The following is a 21,652-nucleotide window of genomic DNA, read 5'->3' on the forward strand; positions in this document are numbered from 1 at the left end:
GAGAGTGTATACGAGGAGTTCGAAAGCCACTGCCTCCGCCCATCCGATGTCTCGTTGACCATTGTGTGTTTTCCACCCTGGGATTAACCTCCAGGCCCTCCAGTAGTTACCTATTACAATGCCTATTCCAATTCCTGAGCTCGCGTCTGAGAATGCGAGAGGATTTTCGAGTTTGAGAGATGGGTAAATTGCTCGTTTTACACCGCCGGACTGAAGTAGCCTAGCCCACCATTCTAGATCCTTCGCCACCCTGCTTCCTGCTCGATGCGGAAGGAAGGGCTTAGCGCCGCAGTGGGAAAGCATCTCCTCGAGGCTTGTTAGGTATGCCCTGCCTCGTGGTACTGCTTGGCACGCGTGTAGTAACTTGCCATATAGCTCTCGTACGTCTTGTAAAACGTGCGCTGGTCTCCTTTTCCATTCATCGATTGCTGCCAGATATTTGCTTACTTTTGCAGGACTTAGTGAGACTATCCTTCGTCCGATATCCCAAAGGAATCCTATATAGATTGTCGTCGACGAGAACGGTTGGTCTTTCAACAATTCCCATATAATGCCTAGGATAATTGACAACTCGTCAATATCTTGCAAGCTAAAAGCAAAAAGCTCGTCGTGTTTCGATCTCGGTGAGCGAAATGAAAGGTCCTGTAGAGGTTTTGAACAGTCTTCGCTCAATTCCTCCAGTATTCCCGTTTCCTGACATGTGTCGCCGAACCACAGCCTTGCGCCAGATTGTCTCATCCCTTCTTTCGCGAAGACTTGACTCCACTTCTTTCTCTTATCGTTGTACGGCTGTAAGTACTCTTTTTTGATTCTGAAAAAGATATGATCGTCTACCCATTTTTCTAATGGGCCAATGCCGTTGTTCCTAAAGATTTCGGCGCCCGCATCTGCTATGTGCCCGTATACTCCTGCCGAAGGGGTGGCTCCGAACGCAGTGCATGTGTCGATGCAGAAGTGGGAGTCTGATACTCTTACTATTCCTGCCGGCCATTGCGAGGGGCGCAGTGGGATTGTCCGGTACGCTTCCGCCACGTCTCTTGTGGCTGCCTCTGAATCTGGGGGAAGACTTGCAATTATTAGATATATGTTCGAAAATTTGCCCCATGTCGTCGGAAAGTCGCTGGCATTAATGTAGGAGTTTATCGAGGGATTAGGGTGTGAAACGTTTGGGGATGCTGGAAAGGAAAAGTTCTGTACTATCCTGAATTTGCCTGGCTTGCCCGGCTTAGGGATTATGGACAGCGGCGACGATTGAAACGGTCCTATGAGACTTTCCAATGATTCAGCTCGAAAGGGTCCAATGTACCTTCCTTTGTCCAATTCTTTTTGGATGATAGTTTCAAACTCGTTCTGGTACTCGGTAATCGAACTTTTATTTGGTGGAACCTGCATAACGCTGACAGGAGGAAAATCTATCTCAAAACCTAACCGGAGACCATTTGGTATCTTGGCGAAACGTCCAAGAAGTCCTGCTCTTCGAAGCTCCTGTTCCCATGCATCAGCCTTGTATGGCGTCAGCGGTATCTGCCTTCTGCGCTCTAGGGCATCTTTGGGCGCCGTGCGTAGCAGCTCCGCAGCCTGAACAGGCGTGGCGCGCATCGTGTTTTGGCGTTGTGCATCCTTCCTCCCTCTGCCAAGCGGTACAGAGTTGCTTCCCGTCCTTAGCCCAAAGGCCTTTGCGGATGCGCTCTGCGCAGGTCTCAAACTTCTTGTCCCATGTCTGCTTGGCCGTACACTCGATGGTGCGGTGCGGGTGTCTTCCCAGACAGACTGCGCAGCAAGGTAATGGGCCTGCATTGACAGTGGGACGGACTGTTCGTACCTTCTTGTTGCTGGACGAATAGTCCTCTGCAGGAGTATATGGTCGCTTCTGCGAAGCTGCGAGGTACTGCGGTTGAGCTGTTACGAAAGCTGCTGCCGCTTGCTGTAGAGACACGTAGTGGGACCATGTAGTTCCCAGTGTTTTAATTTAATTGAGTTGGGCGCGTGATGGCCGTGAGGGAACAAGGCATATGATAGCCAGGTTGTAAGGGGGGCACGCGATGGCCGGGGTGAAAGCACATGATGGCCGGGGTAAAAGCACGCGATGGCCGGGGTAAAAGCACGCGATGGCCAGGGGGTAAAAGGCACGCGATGGCCAGGGGGCAGGGGCACGCGATGGCCAAGGGGTAAAGGCACATGATGGCCAAGTGTACGAGAAACGGCGCGCGATGGCCAGGGAGAGTACAGTTTCGTACAAGCCCATTTTGTCGGCGCATGATTGGCCGACAGGAAAGACACATTGTACGACGACAACGAGTTGTAAGTGTTAATATGCGAGAATGTTTTTTTTTTTTTTAAGAAACTTTTCGTTAGGAATGGCTGCGGATCCGCGATGTCATTACTGACCTGAATAGCAATAGCCGTTTCTTTTTCTCTCTTCTCGTTGAACAGCTCTTCTCTCGCTTCGAAAATTAAATCTTGATTGAGGTCTTCGAGGCTCCATCCTTGCGCCGTTCCTATAGTCTGATGCCAGCGTCGTCGTTGCTGGGATTGATATAGTAGTAGCGCTCGTTGTTTGAGCTGATCTGGTGAATGGCGCCAACGATGTGTCTGTAGAGCAGACCAAAATTGTATATGCATGTCCGTCCGGTCATCAGGCCAGTCGTACAATTTCATCATTGTGATCATGCGAGGGGCGGCTTCGTTGAATTCTTCCCAAGACAGATTCTCGTCTTTCACAACCGGAGCCGCTTTTGGGTCCTTTACTGCCGCTGCTGGGATCCAAGAGTGTAGACCGTCTGCTGCTGGTAGCATTACCATAGCTTCCGGTTCCGCTATTAAGTTGGACAGTTTCGCGTCTTCGAGACCACGGTTGGTGAAATAATGGAGCTCGCAGTAGTCTCCGGATTTCATCTTCCTTGTAGCGTATTGTGCTGGAAGAACAGTGGGGTCGGAAGGTACTTTTCCGCGCACTATGGGCGCGTACTTAGTTTTATTCTTCTTCCGTTCCTCTAGACGTGCAGCCTCTTCTTCCTCCTTGCGTTGTTGCTGACGTTCTTCCTCTTCGTCCTCTTCTCTTTGCCTGGCTTCTATCATGCGCCATTGTCTGAGTGCCCAACGGTCTTTCTCGGCATTGTTAGCTAAGGTCCATAGTGCTGCTAAGGTCCGAGCTGCATTTTCATTCGAGAGGCCTTCTTCTACTAATTGACGCCGCGAAGCTTCGTGTTCTTGTGATGTGAAGTCTGGCCTTACTGCCAAGTTAGGATCTTCCATTAATAGTACGGTATTTCGTGAGTCTTGTATGCAAAAGATGAAGCTAGAGTAGTGAGCTTTTGACGAAAGTGTCTCAGCTGCGAGGTGGGCAGAACCAAGAGGTGCTACGCCACTGTGGCGGTTGCCTTGATCGAGGCGTAAGGAACCGTCACGTTTGCGACAAAGGTCTAGACCCACCGTCTAGAACGTTTAGGAAGAATCCGGTTTCAGTATTTTCTAGTCAGAATAATCACGAGCCTTCCTACCTACGAAGTATTTAGTCTCGCTCGTGTTAGATGTATCCTTAGAATTTCTCCCAATTGAACTAGGCTGGTATCTGGTTATCATTGCGAGAGAACGTTCTACTCAACTTGTGCCGTCATCTAAAGTCGTTGCAACGAACTTCTACCTGCCGTCACATATTTTTTAACCTTCCCCATTCCTATCCTAACTTGCTTGTAACCAAGCGCTTCATCTCATAAAACCCTTTGTCACACTCGCTGACTGGTCTGGCCCACCACGTCTCGAACCGTGACGATGACGAAGATAACATCCACGAAGACCTATAATACGCGCTCGCGCACTCGCGCTAGAGCTAGCTCAGTTTCTACCCCCGCAAGTGTGAAGAACGAACCGGTGAGAGACGACTACGGGAATTTTATCGTTAACATTATGACTCTAGCACAAAAGGCAAAGCAGGGTTCCGGCCCCACGGCCAGAACTCCTGCGCTTGCCGAGTCCCCGTTGACCTCAGTGGAAGGGTCTCCAGGGACCGAGGCTGAGAGCCCTCCCGCACCAAGACCAGCTCGCTCGTACAGCGAGGTGGTCCGTGCGAGTAGCCCTGCGTCGGACCAGAGGGTCGAGCAGGAGAATATAATAGACCTAGACGGCAGCATTGCCAAAGCAAATGACAATGTTAGTACCCCAGCTGGAGGAACGAATGATCACGTCACCTTTCGAACAGCTGACGAGGGAAGTGAGAGCTCCACAGAGAGCAACGACGGTGACGACCGTCCATGGACCACGGTGGGCCGAAGGAGCCGCCGTGGTTCGAAGGACTTGACAGGACAGGCTAAGACACCTGGAGAGCTCACTGTCGAGCAACTTAGAACAGTTAACGCGGCCAAAAAGAGCCTTACCGAAGCTGAACAAGAGAAGCTGAACCGACGCGAGGCCAATCTTGAACGATGCACGTCCAGCCGCCGGACAACCCGAGGACCTGAGACCGCTGGTCCCTCCAAAGGCAAGGGCGCGGACCCAGGAAACTGGGGCGCCCTGGACAGTGATGAAGAAATCGACATCGAGGAGCAGCGAGCTGCCCTCGAGTCGTATAAGGCAGCTAAGACCCTAGCAGATGCATCAGATTCGGCCTACGTGTCGGAAGAAGATGGGTCACTCACTGACCCAGGTCGGCCGTCGGCAAGCAACGACGAGCAGCCCGACGATATATTCACCCGAGCTGCGAGAGAGCAGCAAGTGGTTAATGAGGCGGTCAGAAGGGCCGAGAAACGCGTGAGACAAGAGTATGAACAAAAATTGAAAGAGCTCACCTCTAAGTTGAAGGGGGCACGGCGCGCCAGTGATAAGGAGCCTGCTAGAGCCCGGATCGACCCCGTTGAGAAAGTAGTCAACAGAGTAGTAAACCCGGAGACGTCCAGAAGGGAACGCCGGCGTACTCCGCAGGCTATGGAGCCCGTTGGGCAGGTGGCAGCTAAATCCTACATTGGGAAGGCTCTGGGACGCCTTGGAAAGGGAAAGGACGATAGCGACGAGTCCGATTCGTCCTCGAGCTCGAGCTCAAGCTCGAGCTCGGACACGTCGAGCTCTAGCAGCGACGACGCAAGGAGGAAGCGAAGAAAATCCTCTAGAAAACGTTCTAAGAGCAAGAAAACGACGTTAAAACCAATAGCACCTACCACATACGATGGAGCCGTGGACTCGCGGGCTTTCCATCGGTTCATAACCGAGGGCACAGCCTATGTGAAGGACGGACACGTCAAGTCCAAGAAAAGGGCCTTCGTCCTGTCTCATTTCCTAAAAGGAAAAGCGCATGAGTTCTACATAAGAGAGGTATCGGGGGACCCTTACCGCTGGAGGCTGCGCGAGTTCTTCACGGAAATGTTTAATTATTGCTTTCCTATAAATTTTAGAACTAAGCAACGCGAAAAATTAAAAAGATGCTTCCAAAACGACAAACCTGTGCGTGATTACGTCTACGAGCTCAATGAGCTCTGGAATATGATCGGCGACGTTGACGAGCGTGATCGCGTAACCCGGTTGTGGACCGGACTGAACTCTGAAATCCAGAGAGAGCTCTGGAAGAAGGAGTTGAATCCGGAAATCTCCTCCTTCAAGGAGGTGCAAGCGGCCGCTGAGATAATAGAAATAGCACATTCAGTGCCAACCGGCCGAGATAAGAGGGCCGGACCTAAGGAGAAAGCAACGACGATGGTGGCCGCAGGTGCTACCACGCCGGTTAGAACCTTTAAGGGAAAGAAAGGCGACGCACCTTTTAGACGAAATAGAGATCGACGACCTCGGCAGGGTGACCGGCCGAGGGAGTCCAAACCATCGCAGGGGGCTAATAGAAGCGAGCCCTACAAAAAGAGTGACCTGAGCCCGGCAGAACGAGAACGTCGCCGGGCTGAAGGAAGATGTTTTATCTGTGGGGAAAGTGGGCACATATCGCGTCAGTGCCCGAAAAACACTCACATTAAATCAGACACACCTAATAAGCCTCCGGGAGTCCCAAGCTTCGGGGTTCACGTGCCTCACGAGGACACCGAGCGACTGAGGCAGTTAGCGGAGGAAACGGACACCCAAGACGTCATGTTCTTGGGGTCAGTAGGTGTACTGGCGGAGGACACTGACGAGGAACCTCTGAACGACACTGGGAGTGAGAACGAGGATGACCTCGTATCCGTGCCTAGCCGAAGATTCAGAGATCCCGTCGCTCGACGAGCAGAAGACTTACTAATTGGGGTGAAGTACCCCGGTGATAACCTTGGAGAGCCTAGGCGCTATCAGACAACCTGGAACGACCCAGACCAGTTCCACGTGTACCGGATTGAGCACGGGAAGTACTACATCCGGGATTACCATTACCAAACCTGTGTGGAGGGCATGGAAGTTCACTCCTCCAAGCTTGAGGATCCGGACTACCGGGTGGACAGAGCCTACTGGATGCACCTAGGTAACATCCATCTGAAATTAGTTAAATCCCGGCTAAGACAAAAAGAACGAAGACGCACTGATAAGAGGCCCCCAATGGGAAGGCCTATAGAAGAGCGTTTGGAGTGGTGGCTGCATGAATACGTGGAGCCCGCCACGGAGGACGACACAGAATCGACGGAGAGCCGGTTCTGCTGCACTAGAGTAAGCCAGGATCAGTACGAGGTGAAGGATAACGTACTTGCCTTCACAGCCCGGGTACCCCGGGCCACAGTGTGCGAATGGGAATGGCATCCCGTTCGATGGTACCGGCGGCAGATGCTGCGAGCATCCTTAAAACAGAATAGAGACTCGTTAGAACGAGACGATTCACAATATGAAGGACTTACCCGCCTGTTTGGCGCCGAGGAGCCGGAGGACATCGACAAGAAACTGGGTGACGTCCTGGGCGACCTGTTACAGTGGGAGTGGCTGAACCACACCGGTGGGAAGCTAGACGAACCGTTAGAAGTCAGCTCGAATGGGGTACAGATACCCCGGGGCACTTACCCCGCATTACAACGTAACGCGGCCGTGGCATGGGACTTTCGCCGTGCCATACCAAAGCCGGTCGTTGTTATGGTCCACGTAAATGGACACCCAGCGAGGGCACTGATCGATACGGGCTCCCTGGCCGATTTTATGTCGTTAACGACTGCCGAACAAGTGAAAGCACCACTCACCGTACTCGAGAAGCCGCTGACTATTCAGCTCGCAGTCCAAGGCTCCCGGTCCAAGGTGAATTACGGAACGACTGTTAAATTTCAGTATCAGGGCGCAGACTATAAGAGATATTTTGACGTCATAAACTTACAAAGTTATGACTTGATACTAGGCACGCCGTTCCTATATCAGCATAGTGGTATGGTGGGGTTGAACCCACCAAGACTAATCCTTGGGTCCGAGGACCCGCAAAAGTTGAAGGGCGCGGGGATATCAACGTTAGAATCGCGAGCGGCTGACGTATTCCGCGAACGTGTCGAGCAAGCTCGTGAACACCTGAAAGAGTTAGCTCAACCAGTATGCGCAAAAGCATCAGACACGGACTTACCTCCGCTGAGGGCCATAAACCACACGGTCCCGCTCATAGACGAGGGGAAAGTGTACCCCTGGAGGCCTTCTAGGTGTCCTGAGCCGTTGAGACCCCAGTGGGCTGAAAAGCGAAAGTCTTACCTCGCATCAGGGAGATGGCAGATGACTAGCGCGGGAAACACGGTTCCCATGCTGTTTATAAAGAAGCCTGGTACGGACCGGCTCCGGACGGTTGTAGACCTGAGGGAGCGTAATAAGAATACTCGGAAGCTGACATCACCCCTGCCGGATATGGAGGGCATACTGCGCCGCGTGTCGAGGAAGCCGTACCGATCATTGATGGATGGCCAGGACGCGTACGAGCAGATCCGGGTAGTGCCGGAACACGTGCCGCGAACGGCTATGACGACGCCGGACGGCAACATGGTTAGTCATGTACTGCAGCAGGGGGACTGTAACGCACCTGCTACATATCAGGCGCTGATGAACTACCTCTTTGGGGAGCACATCGGCATCTTTCTTGACGTCTATCTGGATGATATAATAATATACTCTGACACGCTGGATGATCACATTAAGCATGTCAGTATAGTGCTCAAAATATTGAAGCGCGAGAAACTTTACCTGAGTGAAAAGAAGCTGCAATTCTTGTGCCGCGAAATGAAAATCCTGGGGCGCATCATCAGCGACGATGGCATACGCATGGACCCCGCAAAGGTGGACACCGTGTTACACTGGAAGGTGCCGGTGAATAGAGACCTGTGCCGAGGATTTGTGGGATCAGTGGGATATCTCGCGGACGACATATATAAAGTTCGTATACCTTTGGGTGTACTGTCCGCGGTTTGCGGGGACACAGTCCCGTTCCGTTGGACAGAGACGGAACAAAGAGCGTTTGACGATGTCAAACGCTATGTCTCGGCGTGTGCGTCACACAGCCGGGTGCCCTTAAGCTACGCACCGGGACATCCGACCATCTGGATGATGACCGACGCGTGCCCTACTGGCGTTGGTGGGGTCGTGGCCCAGGGGCCGAAGTGGCAGGAGGCCAAGGTGGCCGCGTTTTACTCAGCGAAGTTGAGCGCCGCGCAGCGTAACTATCCGGTACACGAGCAGGAGTTACTGGCTGGTGTTGAGACCATGCTGCGGCACCGGGACATCCTACAAGGAGTGAGTTTTGTGTGGTTGACGGACCACAAAAGTTTGGTGCACTTACTGGACCAGAAGGGACTGTCCGGCCGGCAGGCGCGCTGGATGGAGAAGCTGGGCGAGTTCACCTTCCGGATTGAGTATCTGCCGGGGGAGCACAACATCCTGCCAGATGCGTTGTCTCGAATGTACGATTTTGACGCGCCTGGGACGGTGAGAGCAGCCAGTGAGTATGTGGCTCACGACGAGGACTCACCAGTGCTGGACGCCTCGGACCTGGTGTCTATGCCAGTGTCGGTGGGGGTGGAAGCATATGTAGCACCCCAGCGTAGGAGCGCCAGGATGGCGGCCAAAGCTGTAGCCGAACCTGGGCCTACGACCAGACGATCAATCGGTTCGTTAACAGGGCCTAGGCCAACGACCAGACAACTAATCGCTTCGTCTGCCGGACAAGGGTCAACGACCAGACGATCAACCGGTTCGTCAACAGAACCACTCACCGGGTTGGTCAAACCACCGCGCGGCAAGCAGCCATTGCCCCCTGCGGAGACTGGGAGACCAGAGACGAGCAAGGAGTTCGCCCGTCGGGTACGAGACAGATTCGTCCTGCGTGGTCCCCGAACCCCTGCTGAACGACTGGAGGGGAGGGAGTCAGGACCAAGCAACCTGACAGACGCAAACGCAAACTGACCCAACGGGCGAATCAGAGACAGAACCGGTGGCAGTAATCCCAGTGACTTACCCCAACGAAACTGAACTGCTGAAGCAGTTGCAAGGCCAATATGAGAAGGACGGCCTCATGAGCAAGGTACTGGAGTCCCCCAAGGAGTTCCGAAACTTTGAAGTGAAAGATGGGTTAATCAGACTCAAACTAAAGGACAGAACAGTGCTCTGCTTACCGGACGTGAAGATCGACGGCAGAAGGCTCATCGAGACCGTAATCGATCAGGCACACTCCATATTGGCGCACTTAGGCGCGGATAAGACATTATCGTACTTACGAGAGCACGTATGGTGGAAAACCATGGCGCGAGACGTCCAGACTTACTGCACGTCATGCAGCACCTGCCAAAGGAGTAAGCCCTCGAATCAGCGACCATATGGGATGCTCAACTCCTTGCCGGCACCGTCTCAACCCTGGGAAGTCGTTGGAATAGACTTCCTAGGACCATTACCACCATCCCGGGACCGGGACGGCGAATACGACTCCATAACGGTCATTATAGACCTTTTGACCAGCATGGTGCACTTAGTGCCCAGCCGGACCACCTATACTGCAAAGGAAGTAGCCGAGTTAGTATTCTCCGAAGTGTATAAACACCACGGCTTACCGAAAGCCATCGTAAGTGACCGAGACGTATTGTTCACGTCCGTCTTTTGGGCGCGACTACACGAGTTACTTGGCGTGAAGCTGAAGATGTCCAGCGCCTATCATCCTCAGACGGACGGGGCGACAGAACGAGCTAACCGCACCATCGTTCAGATGCTCCGGTCGATAATCGGACCCGGACAGCACAACTGGGTGTCTAAGTTGTCAGCTATAGAATTCGCCATCAACATGGCACGGTCAGAGTCAACGACACTCTCACCTTTCGTGGCCAACTCTGGCAGGATTCCCCGTGCAATGATCTGGGAAGACCCCGTACCCAAAGAGTACCCGGGTGTACGGGTGTACCTCCAACGAATGAAGGACGCAGCTATGACAGCACACGACGCGCTAATTGGCGCGCGAGTGAAACAGACCCGCGAGGCAAACAAACGCCGGCGCCCTTGTCCATTTGTAAAAGGCGACCTGGTCTATGTGTCAACAAAAAACATATCGTTCCCTAAAGGGACGTCAAGGAAGCTCGTACCTAAGTTCGTCGGGCCTTACAAAATCGTTGAGGACTATGGAAACAATTCGTTCAAGTTAGACCTGCCGGACCGCCTCAAGCAGAGGGGAATTCACCCGGTGTTTCACTCATCCTACCTCAGGGAGCATGTCCCCAACGACGATAGGTTGTTCCCGGGGCGAACAGAGACGCAGATCGCAGACTTTGGAGAGCCGGAGGCCGAATGGGCGATCGATCGAATCTTGTCGCACAAAGGGCGACGAGCGGACGCTGTTTTTGAAATTCAGTGGAAGACAGGAGACAAGACTTGGCTGACTTACGATCAAGTCGAAAAACTTGACGCCTTGGCAGAATATTTTCAGCTGCTGGGGGTCGACAACGTCTCAGAACTTGGAGACGGCGGCGGGGAGCCACCAAAGAATGACCCCCAAGTGTTCCTGGGACACTTATTTTCCGATCAGTTCGTCGACCATATAACACCAGGCGCGAACTCACCGGCCCCCCAATCCAATCCTGTCCCAAACCCTCGCTCCACCAACATTTACGGCCTACCCATCTCTCCACACCTATTCCTGCTCATGGCACCTCTCCTCAAACGCATTGGACCCCGCCGTTACACTATCCCTAGCCCTCTGGGCGCCGGACTCGGCGACAGTGACCTAGTTGTCCTGGTCGATACCGTCCGGCTGTACCTGGAATATGACGGGCACCTTAGGGCGGGGACAGCTAGCCTGAACGCCACGCCGTTCGGCTACAACGACTTTGCGTTGGCCTTCAACATGCAGCCGGCCGCTGAAGCCGACCCGTCACGCTTCGCCATAGAAGGAGCAGAGGGACCCACCATTAGTGGCCCGTCCCCCACTATCACAGAACTCGTCGGGGCAGAAGAACCTGCTGCCACCCCGCCGATCACCGCTCCTGCGCTTACCAGAAGGAGGGCGCTACCTCAACCCTCACAGAGCAGAGCTCATGGAGGAGGCCCTCTGGATGAACCTCGAGACCGCTAAGAAGAAGCGCGAGTGGCGCGACCGGTCCATCGCCGAACGTAAGGCTAAGAGAGCTCGACCCGAGGTTAGCGGACGCCCTGACATGAGGAAGGAGACTCACCCTCATGCCAATGTGGCAAGTGCCTCACGCACCCCCACCACCTCTACCCCGGGGCCCTCCAGTCCCTCCTCCACCGAGCCGGCTAATAGAGAGCACGCCATGGACGTCGAAGAAGGCGAGGAGCGCCGCACGGAGAAGGGCAAGCGGGCAGAGGAGGACGCGTCGAAGAAGACTAAGAGGAAGTAGAAAGGGTGGATCACCCTTGGAGGGGAGTGTGTGGCAGGTTGCCTTGATCGAGGCGTAAGGAACCGTCACGTTTGCGACAAAGGTCTAGACCCACCGTCTAGAACGTTTAGGAAGAATCCGGTTTCAGTATTTTCTAGTCAGAATAATCACGAGCCTTCCTACCTACGAAGTATTTAGTCTCGCTCGTGTTAGATGTATCCTTAGAATTTCTCCCAATTGAACTAGGCTGGTATCTGGTTATCATTGCGAGAGAACGTTCTACTCAACTTGTGCCGTCATCTAAAGTCGTTGCAACGAACTTCTACCTGCCGTCACAGCCACCTCGCTTATTTTGCGCTTAGACTTAATTCTAGGCCTGCCTCGTGCCTCGGCCGGCCTAGCCCGCCAGTTATCTACTCCATCACTTTATTTCCCAATGACCGCCTCCTTGCGAGTACATCTTGGGACGGAACAGCGCGTCTCTGGAATCTTGATACAAACCTCCAAATTGGGCCACCTCTTCAACACAAAAATGACGTCAATTGTGCCCCAAGTTGTGCGGCCTTTTCCGCTGATGGAAAGTTGCTGTCCACTGCAGGTTGGCAGGATGAAATTGCGTGTGTATGGGACATTCAAGCCATTCTCAAAAAAGCTGGCCTAGAAGATCTCTTGTCTATACCTGAGGTGAGTACCAACTTGACCCCCACTCGCAATCTCATTCCAAATGGCTGTTAGGCACAAAAATCTGGACTCAAAAACAAGGTATGTATCATCTTGTGACTTTTCAAGAATGAAACAAGCTAATGTCCCACACGCACAATTACAAGCTATCAGGTGTACGCTGTGTTTTTTCTGACCTTGATATTGATCCTGATGTCGGCGTTCCAGGCCAATGCTACGCGACGTCCACCCATCCGTCCAGCCCCACGTCAAGTGCCACCAGGCTTTTTCGATAACGTGCAATGCGGTGGTCCTGTGAGTTACCACCATTCATTTTCACTGCTTTCTCTGATTTCATATTTTTAGTCCTCCACTACCCACCGTCGAGTCCACCCTGATCCCTGTCTCCGCGATGCTTTTGCACTATCCTGGAGATCACGTCCACGTGCGCTCTTCGTTGGCCTTACACATCGCTTTCGCCGTCCCCAACCAAGCGCCGATGAACCAAACGAACCTCAGCAACATCCACTGGGACCTGGTACCTCCTCTCGTCGCAGACCTCCTGTTGTCGACGTTCCTGCACTAGATGACAAGAAGGTATGTCGTTAGGGGGGATGTGTTATCAATAGCTGGTGTCTCAAGTTTTATCTGCAGGCACTGTATGTTGCTCGGCTGCCGGAACGAGCTAGCGACAAAGCAAAACGCGTCGACAACTCGAAATGGTGGGCTCGTGTTGTGCTGTTCCTCTGCTGTGTGTCTCCGTCCAACGATGACGGTCACTGATGGTTTTTGGGACATGGACGATTAGATATCCTGTTTTTGTTGTATTTCAGCGTTTTTCTGTTACCATCGATGACAATTATTGACGTCTCGCAGTCTAATTTGTCGGCAATTACCACTGACAGAATGGCAGCATTCTGCCAACAACACTAGTACTATGAATTAGATCGCGTTGCACGAGAAACTCCGAGCCAACCCAAACATGATACATATGCGCCTCACTACTAAGCCTCGAAATTATAGTCGGCTCGCTTGTGTTATGGTTAACGTTCATGAATACTAGTAACAAAATATCGACAGTATCGACAAGTCTAATGATCGGCGCCAAGAAGTAGATGTATATATGTACATGATACAGGAAGCCAACTGCGAACATTTACGTATGCTTAATATCAATCGTATCACAACCCCCATTTCCCTTCAGCTTGCAACCCGGATGCCCACACTTGCTCCCAATCTGAATGGAGACAAATATCACAACCACAAAAGAGCACTGGACGATCGGACACCGCAACATGAACGTCGTTCAGGGAAATACAATCTGCGCCGGACAAAACAGCATCATTGTCTAAAGAACCCTCTTCAGTGCCTTTGGACCCTCGTATCAACACGGGCACACGCCGGCCCTTCAGCATCGAACTAGGGAGCGTCAACACTTCCGCGTGTTGCTCCGCTCTCCAGTTATATGCAAACATGTCGAACGGGAGTTGGACTCGGGGGAAAACCAAAGAGACTTTTTCTAACTTCTCGAAAGAATTCCACGGCACGTCCGACATCCACAGAGGCGTACCGTAGTTTTGAGGTCCAATAGCGCGTTTAGTTCGCAAAAGGATGTGTAACAACGCATCATGCTCCTCGGGAGGGAGGGCGATAAAGTGGGTGATGGATGCCAAGAAGGCTGATCCTGAGGCAAGCTTCGCCATTTCCCATGAGTCACTGGTCATCCTGGATAGCGTCAATGTTTTTGTCTTCCACGGAAGCGGCAAACTTCCATTGTCTATGTTTTTGTCCATACGGGTCCATGCACGCTCTATGCAGGATGTCAGGAGGTTCAGACATGAAAAGTAGATTGCGAGCGATGACGCGCCAAGGAGCACTGGAGCGATGAGGTCAAGGTCCGACACAGGCTCAGAGGTGAGGCTGCTGTCCACAGGAGCGTCTGAGGGACACACATCCAAACACGGTCCGATCCAGATGTTGCGTACGTGAGGTGTGTACTCGAAGCGGAGAGCAGGATGTGTCTGAGCGTATTCGTTCTGCATGCGTAGAGCATGCAAGAAAGCTGGCATGTTCTGATAATCCAGTACTACGGTGTGCAACATTATAGGCAGTGCAAAGTGCCTCAAAGTGCGGGAGACAAGACAAAGTTTACGAGCGGTCCTGTATGAATGCGTCGGATGAAAATCCTCGTCTTGAACAAAGGTGGGCTCTGCAGCATATTTGATGATGATGGCGACGATCTCGGCGGGAAGGCCGTTAAATGAAGCTCGGGGGTAATCTCCATGATGGCTGAATGATACAGGAAACTGTCTGAAGGGGCCCTCTTTTAACACCTCGTGAACAATAGCAGAAGAAGTTCCACAGCAGTGGCCCAAGCTGGGTCAAAGTATGTGGACCACAAGCTATGGTGGTCCATGCCACAGTCATTGTTCCATTTAGGTCGCATAATGTGGTCTGGCTCTATGGGAATAATGGTTATTACATGATGCAAATGTGGGATGAGCCATTGAGAGTCTACGTACACGAACTCATGCACCGCATGGCACAACTCTTACATGGTAGTCGATTGCCGAGTTAGACTACTTCAGGGCAAATTCTATTGCTGCTTGATTCATGGGGCAGGTGGGACATGAAGTAGAGTTGGCTTCTGCAAGTAGGAGATTGGCATGATCTAGTCCTGGGACTGAAGAGCCGGTAAATGCTGTATACCTTGAACTTCTGCTGATGTCCATTTGGTACCTAGCAGCGAACAACATCGTCAGTGAAATAGAGCGTGTGATATGTCGTCACGCGCATCGGGTATGGATAGCAGGTCCTCGAGGCTTGATGCTCTGAGGATGGTGGACACTTCACACATATGCATTTTGACGCTACAATGTTTGGTTAGCAGCTTTCCAGAGTCGGAGGAAATTGAAAAGCGACCTCATTTTCGTGTTGATCCAGGGGGGGTGGTCCAACCAGCTGGGAGGTTTGTGCCGAGGTTCCACAGATGCGCTGTGTGATCCCCACGATGCACTTGTAAGAAGGCGGCTGTTTGAAGAGTCAGTGATTTCACAACAGCGGTTTGAAATTGCTCCCACTGCGTGGTATGACAACTTGAAGGAAATAAGCTGACGTCCGTGTCAACTTTGTTAATAGAGATCAGCGTTGCTGATTTTCAATATATAGTCCGTCAGATTTCGTCGCATGCTTGTGATTCAAAATGATGTGCTGGAATTGGGTTTCAAGAATTAATTTTGAGTCTGGATGCGGGCGTGAATTTGACGTCGCGGTCGTGACTCGTGATGTGCCTGTGACGCGGCATGTGTGACGGGGCAACTAGGTACAGATCGTGAAGTTCATATGTCATTCCAAACACTTTGAATCCTCGTTAATGATTAACATATGAGTGTCTACTTGCGTACAGGCTCTAGAGTGTTGTATTCACTTTTTACCAATTCTACGGCCGGTGCTTGTCTTCTGTCGGACTAACCAGTGTGCATCTCAGTGCGTTCGAAGTCCTGTATTGTCCGAGCCGTATTACCTCTAATTCCTTCGTCTAATGTCAGACAGTGTAAAGTGTAATCTCACCACATCAAGCCTTGATCTTCCCTTATCAAGTTCGATCCACCCTCTATGCTCTGTACCACCACGTCAAGCCTCGTTTACGCTGGGTGGCCGCGTCAAGGCTCGTCAATGTCGCATCACATGTGCATCACGCCGCGTCAAAATAGCTACGCCCTTTGGTTACCGTTAAGTCTATGTCCATAATGTATAGACGAGCTCGTGCCTTGATTCTTGAACCGCTTAAGATAAACGACAACGATTGATCATGCACATCATGACTAGCGATGATGCTGAATGAACTTACATCTTCCAATCCATACCGTCAATGTTTGAGTACTGCTGCACCAGTATTCGCATAAATAGAACAACTGCGAGGTTTCCTTGCAACGGGGTGCCTTTGACCTGATCAAGCTGCCTTCTGAATTGATAACGGCCCGTGCTTCCAAACGCATGTTCATTATTTATTTAAATATAATCCTCATTGCAGGCAGGCAGCAAGTGCATGTCCCCACTCACCACGATCCTCGTTCCATTTGTACCAAGAAATCTCTTAACACACACACTCTCTCTCATCTATCCTTTCGAATACTTTCTCGATGGATGAAAACATCCATCCTCAGAAGACGCGCTGGGGGTGGCTGAAGCCAAGTCGTTCAGACCCTCATTTAGTACAGGAGAGAGGCAGGAGGGCAGCCAGTCAAGATGTATGAACTTTTATTTTCAGAACTGTGAATTGTTTCTAATGATTAACAGCCGTCCTCTCTCCCGGCTTCAAGGCATGCGTCTCGTGGACGACCCCAAGGGTCAATTTGCAAGCTCTTTGGCCAGGTGACTAAGCGCTTTGCTCGAAGCGCTCGACAACCTTCCAACCCTGAACCCACGGCTGCAAGTTCCAGCCCACAGGATGTCCAACTCGTTCAGTCAAGCAATGTGTGTGCAATCACTCTGATTGTGCCCCGTGTACCATGATTGCTGCTAATCACTTCTGCAGGATCTCACCGCTCCTATAATCGAACCGAATCCTGAACCGTCTTCCAATTCGGGGATTGCAGGAGTAAGTTCAACCGAAATAGTTCGCGATATTTTGATCTATCTTTTTCGATGATATGCTGACGTTCATAATCAGGGCGAACATCTCGACCCCAAATTTGTGAACGAAAGAATCGTCAATGCCACCAAAGATTTCGTAGATATCGGCCAGGTCCCAACAGTTGCTCAAGATACTTCTTCAGTGACCAATAACCTACAAACTGTTTCTGATACAATCGACACATTCTCTTCGTTTCTTGAACCCTTGAAGTTGTTCAACTCCATTGCCAACTCCATTGCAAATGTACAGTTATTTCTCTCTCTCTCTCTCTCTCTCTCTGTATGTAACTGACATTCATACGCAGGTCCATCCCTACGCAAAGGTAGCACTGAGTATCTTCACTTGCGCATCCAAGGTAGGCTTCTTTCTCAACCATCGTCGTTGCAGGTTGACGACGTTTCGGTTACAGATGATTCTCGATCAGGCAGACCGTGATGTCGCTGTTTCCAGTCTACTCTCAAAGATTTCTGAAGTCTATACTTTGATCACGGAAGAGGAGGAATTGGCCAAAATTCAATCGATGCTAGCGATATATGGGAAGATAGCGCAGCAGACACTGGAGTGCGCAGATTTTATTAGCCATTACTCTGAGACGAAGAGCGCCTGTGAGTTGATCCCACTACCTCGTCCCCTGGGACTCAACGTTATTTGTTTGTACAGGGATAAGATTGGGCAAGCACGTTTTCGACGAAACGGACGCAACGATTCAGAGCTACAATAAAGTTCTCGACAGTCTCATGCAGCAATTCCGAGATCGTGCGGCTCGTGACACCGTTGTAATCGTCCACCATATGGGTGAGAGATGCTTTCGGGCCTCTTTGAGCCTTATCTGACATTCTATGATCCCTGGCATAGCTGAGAGTCTGGACCTCGTAGGCATGGAGTATGCAACGGGCGCTGGATTGAATACGTCTAAATGCTGTTTGCCAAATACTCGGCAAGACCTTCTGAAGGACATTCAGAATTGGATCAGCAGCACCAAGGAGGGCGCTCCACGCGTCTTATGGTTGTCTGGCACAGCAGGCAAGGGTAAATCGGCTGTTGCACATACAATAGCCAACTGGCATATCGAAAACGGTGGTCTTGGCTCATGTTTTTGCTTCGATCGTACTCGGCAAGCGGATCGCTGTCAGGACAAAATATTCACGACCATTGCAAGGGAATTGGCGGACTGCAATCCTATCGTACGACGAGCCTTGGCGCAAGCAGTTCGTGATCATGACGGACTCAAGCGCACTCCAGACATAACAAAACAGTGGCAGGAACTCATCGTCGGACCGACAAGCATAGCCTCGAAAACCATTGCTGCACCCGTGCTGATAGTCATTGATGCGTTGGACGAGAGCGGTGAAGCTAATTCTCGGGAACAGATTCTTCGTCTACTCGCTGGAAAAGTGAACACTTCCACCTTACAACCATCCGAACTCCCAGCCAACTTTCGCATTCTCCTCACGTCTCGTTCACTAGAAGATATTCACAACACTCTGCACGCCGCGCCACATGTTTGTCATGTTTCACTGGATTGCGTCTCGTCTACATCCACAGAACTCGATATTCAGCTTTATATCTCCCACAAGCTGGAAGACCTGCATCACGTCTTCAACGATGCACACTTCAAGGCGCTTGCTCTCAAATCTGACGGCCTGTTTGAATGGGCTCGCCTTACCTGCGAGTATATCAAGGGTACTAACAGAGTAGGCATGGATCCAAAGGGTCGTTTCAATGCTGTGATTGCTGGAGTATCTGCAAAAGGAACACGTCTATTGGATGATATGTATCAACGCGTTTTAGCAGACATCATGCCAGAGAACGAGCGCGAGGAAGGTATTCCCATATTCCGCTCTGTAATGGGGCAATTACTTGTATCGTTGGAACCGCTTTCCTTACCTGCATTGAGCACCATGCGACTTCATTTTCCCCAAGGGACTTGCGATTACAAAATGGACCGGGTAGTTGGGCCACTGGGGTCGCTTTTGACCAGCACCTCGGATTCCCACACTCCCATACGTCCCCTCCATGCATCCTTCTACGACTTCCTCACAGACAAATCGCGGAGCCATGACTTCTTCGTTGATACATTATCGGTACAGACCGACCTTGCATTTGCCTCGCTTGGAGTCATGGAACGTGGGCTTCGCTTCAACATCTGCTCCTTAGAGAGTTCGTACTTGCCCAACTCTTCCGTCCCTGATTTAGAGAAACGAGTCAAAGAATCCATTCCGGCTGAGCTATCATACTCATGTCGATTTTTTGGGACTCATGTCAGCTCGGCGACCTTCGAATTGTCGCTTGCTAAGGAAGTTGAAGCTTTCTTCGACGGAGAGCGCCTGCTCTGGTGGTTGGAAGCACTGGCTCTGATGAAAAGCCTCGGCAGCTCAGCAGTGACCCTCCCATCCATTGCAAATTGGTTTTCAGTACGTAGCTCGAGCCCATTCTTTTCCCAATGAATTCTTACGAGTATTGGGATGGTTGTAGGGTCATGCCAGGTTCACGCATGTTAGTGGTGCTACCTAGGGACACCTTGCGTTTCGTCCGAACTTTCGCAACTACTATTTTACGCAGCACTCCCCATTTGTACTTGTCCGCTCTGCCGTTCGCTCCCACTCAGTCAAGAATATTTCGCGAATTCGCCTCAGAGTTTCCTTGCACCCTCCGCGTTACTGCTGGCCGTGTTCAAAATTGGCCTCAGATGGAGAAGATACTCGATGCAAAAGGCTTGGTTTGCTCAGTTGCACTGTCACCAGACGGAAAACGCGTTGTGTGTGGTTACTTAATGGAACGATCCAGGTGTGGGATATGGAGACTGGCGAGGCATCGTGCGCCCCTTTTCAAGGCCATCCTAACTTTGTTACATCTGTCGCATTCTCACCGGATGGACATCGCATCGTTTCAAGTTCACATGACCAAACAATCCGGGTGTGGGATGCAAAGACTGGCGAGGCATTAGGATCTCCTCTCCAAGGCCATACTAGCTTTGTTGAGTCTGTCGCAGTCTCACCTGGATGGTAAACACATCGTGTCTGGTTCGTGGGACAAGACAATTCGGGTGTGGGATATGGAGACGGGCAAGGCGTTCGGTGCCCCACTCCAAGGCCACACTAGCTATGTTTTGTCTGTAGCAATCTCACCGGATGGAAAACGCATCGTGTCTGGTTCGGAAGACAAGACCATACGGGTGTGGAATATCGGAGACCGGCGAGGCATTGGGCACCCCCCTGACAGGCCACACTAGCGACTGTTGTGTCTGTCGCAATCTCGCCTGATGGTAAACACGTCGTGTCTGGGTCGTCTGACAAGACGATTCGGGTGTGGGATATGGAAGACTGGCGAGGCATTTGGTGCTCCCCTTGAAGGCCATACTGGCCCTGTTCTGTCAGTCGCAATATCGGATGGAAACTGCATTGTGTCTGGTTCATCTGACCAGACAATTCGAGCATGGGATGCAAAGACTGGCATAGCATTAGGATCCCCTCTCCAAGGTCACACTAGTCAGGTTCGGTCTGTCGCAATCTCGATGGACTGGAAGCCGCATAGTCTCTGGTTCGTATGACCAGGCGATTCCGGGTGTGGGATGCCGACACCATTACAGACAAGGCATTGGTTACTGCCCTTGAAAGTCACGCTGACCCCGTTTACTCTGTTGCAATCTCACCGGATGGATGTTCTATCGTGTCCGGCTCGCATGACAAGACAGTTCGGGTGTGGGATATAGAGACTGGTAAGGCATTGATCGCCCCTCTCCGAGGGCACACCCAACCTGTTATGTCAGTCGCAATATCATCGGATGGAAAGGACATCGTGTCTGGTTCACAGGACAAGAGCATCCGCATGTGGAATACGGCAACTGGGGGGGCATCAGGTGTTCTCCAAGGTCACACTAGCAATGTTTCCTCTGTCGCAATCTCGCCGGACGGAAATCGTATCGTGTCTGCTTCAGATGACAAGACAATCCGAGTGTGGGATATTGAGACTGGCGAGGCATATCCTCTCAGTGGGCACTCTGATATCATTATGTGTGTCACAATTTCATCAGACGGAAATCACATAGTGTCCGGTTCAGATACCGGAACAATTCAGGTGTGGAATATGGGGACTGGCAAGGCATCAAGCGCCCGTCTCCAAGGTCACACTCGTTGGGTCCTCTCTGTCGCAATCTCGCCGGATGCACGTCGCATTGTATCTGGCTCACGTGACAAGACTATCCGTGTGTGGGATATGGGGACTGGCAAGCTATTGGGCTCTCCTCTTCAAGGCCACACTGATGACGTTAACACTGTTGCGATCTCCTCGGATGGTAATCGCATCGTGTCTGGCTCATCCGACCAGACCATGCGAGTGTGGGATATGAAGACTGGTGAGGCAGTGGCCATTATTCGAGGGCATACCGGATCCATTTGGTCTGTCACAATCTCACCTGATGGCAAACACATCGTGTCTGGGTCATCCGACACGACCGTCCGGGTGTGGGATCTAGAATTTCTAATCCAGCAGCACAAATCATTTGAAGCACATACAATATGTTTCTCACCCGACCTGACTCATGCCCTTCATTCTGCCTCCTCCTTTCTCCAAGATTCCGCAACCCCACCACATTCCCACCCAAATGAGGAGGGATGGATTGTAGGTC

At 51.6% G+C, this 21,652-nt stretch overlaps 4 protein-coding genes across 4 annotated transcripts; 2 read left to right on the plus strand and 2 right to left on the minus strand.

Moving 5' to 3' along the window:
* Positions 1-2,498: 2,498 nt before the first annotated feature.
* Positions 2,499-3,255, minus strand: F5891DRAFT_1127902 (uncharacterized protein; the record flags this gene model as incomplete). The annotated part of the gene is made up of 2 exons (XM_041364229.1): positions 2,499-2,592; positions 2,651-3,255. The coding sequence occupies 2 exons, from the start codon at positions 3,253-3,255 to the stop codon at positions 2,499-2,501; spliced, it is 699 nt and encodes a 232-aa protein (XP_041227528.1).
* A 7,780-nt stretch (positions 3,256-11,035) lies between these two features.
* F5891DRAFT_979073 (uncharacterized protein) lies at positions 11,036-11,750 on the plus strand (the record flags this gene model as incomplete). The annotated part of the gene is made up of 2 exons (XM_041376837.1): positions 11,036-11,303; positions 11,389-11,750. The coding sequence occupies 2 exons, from the start codon at positions 11,036-11,038 to the stop codon at positions 11,748-11,750; spliced, it is 630 nt and encodes a 209-aa protein (XP_041227529.1).
* A 703-nt stretch (positions 11,751-12,453) lies between these two features.
* On the plus strand, positions 12,454-13,172 carry F5891DRAFT_1172365 (uncharacterized protein; the record flags this gene model as incomplete). The annotated part of the gene is made up of 5 exons (XM_041365584.1): positions 12,454-12,491; positions 12,618-12,704; positions 12,756-12,834; positions 12,909-12,986; positions 13,044-13,172. 5 exons carry the CDS (start codon positions 12,454-12,456, stop codon positions 13,170-13,172), a joined length of 411 nt encoding a protein of 136 aa, XP_041227530.1.
* Positions 13,173-13,570: 398 nt separating this feature from the next.
* F5891DRAFT_949805 (uncharacterized protein) lies at positions 13,571-14,650 on the minus strand (the record flags this gene model as incomplete). The annotated part of the gene is made up of 1 exon (XM_041374905.1): positions 13,571-14,650. A coding segment is annotated over one exon (1,080 nt), but the record flags the coding sequence as incomplete, so codon positions are not given.
* Positions 14,651-21,652: the final 7,002 nt, after the last annotated feature.

This window comes from Suillus fuscotomentosus (assembly GCF_016647785.1).
Source record: "Suillus fuscotomentosus strain FC203 chromosome Unknown F5891scaffold_19, whole genome shotgun sequence".
Classification (NCBI taxonomy): Eukaryota; Fungi; Basidiomycota; class Agaricomycetes; order Boletales; family Suillaceae; genus Suillus; species Suillus fuscotomentosus.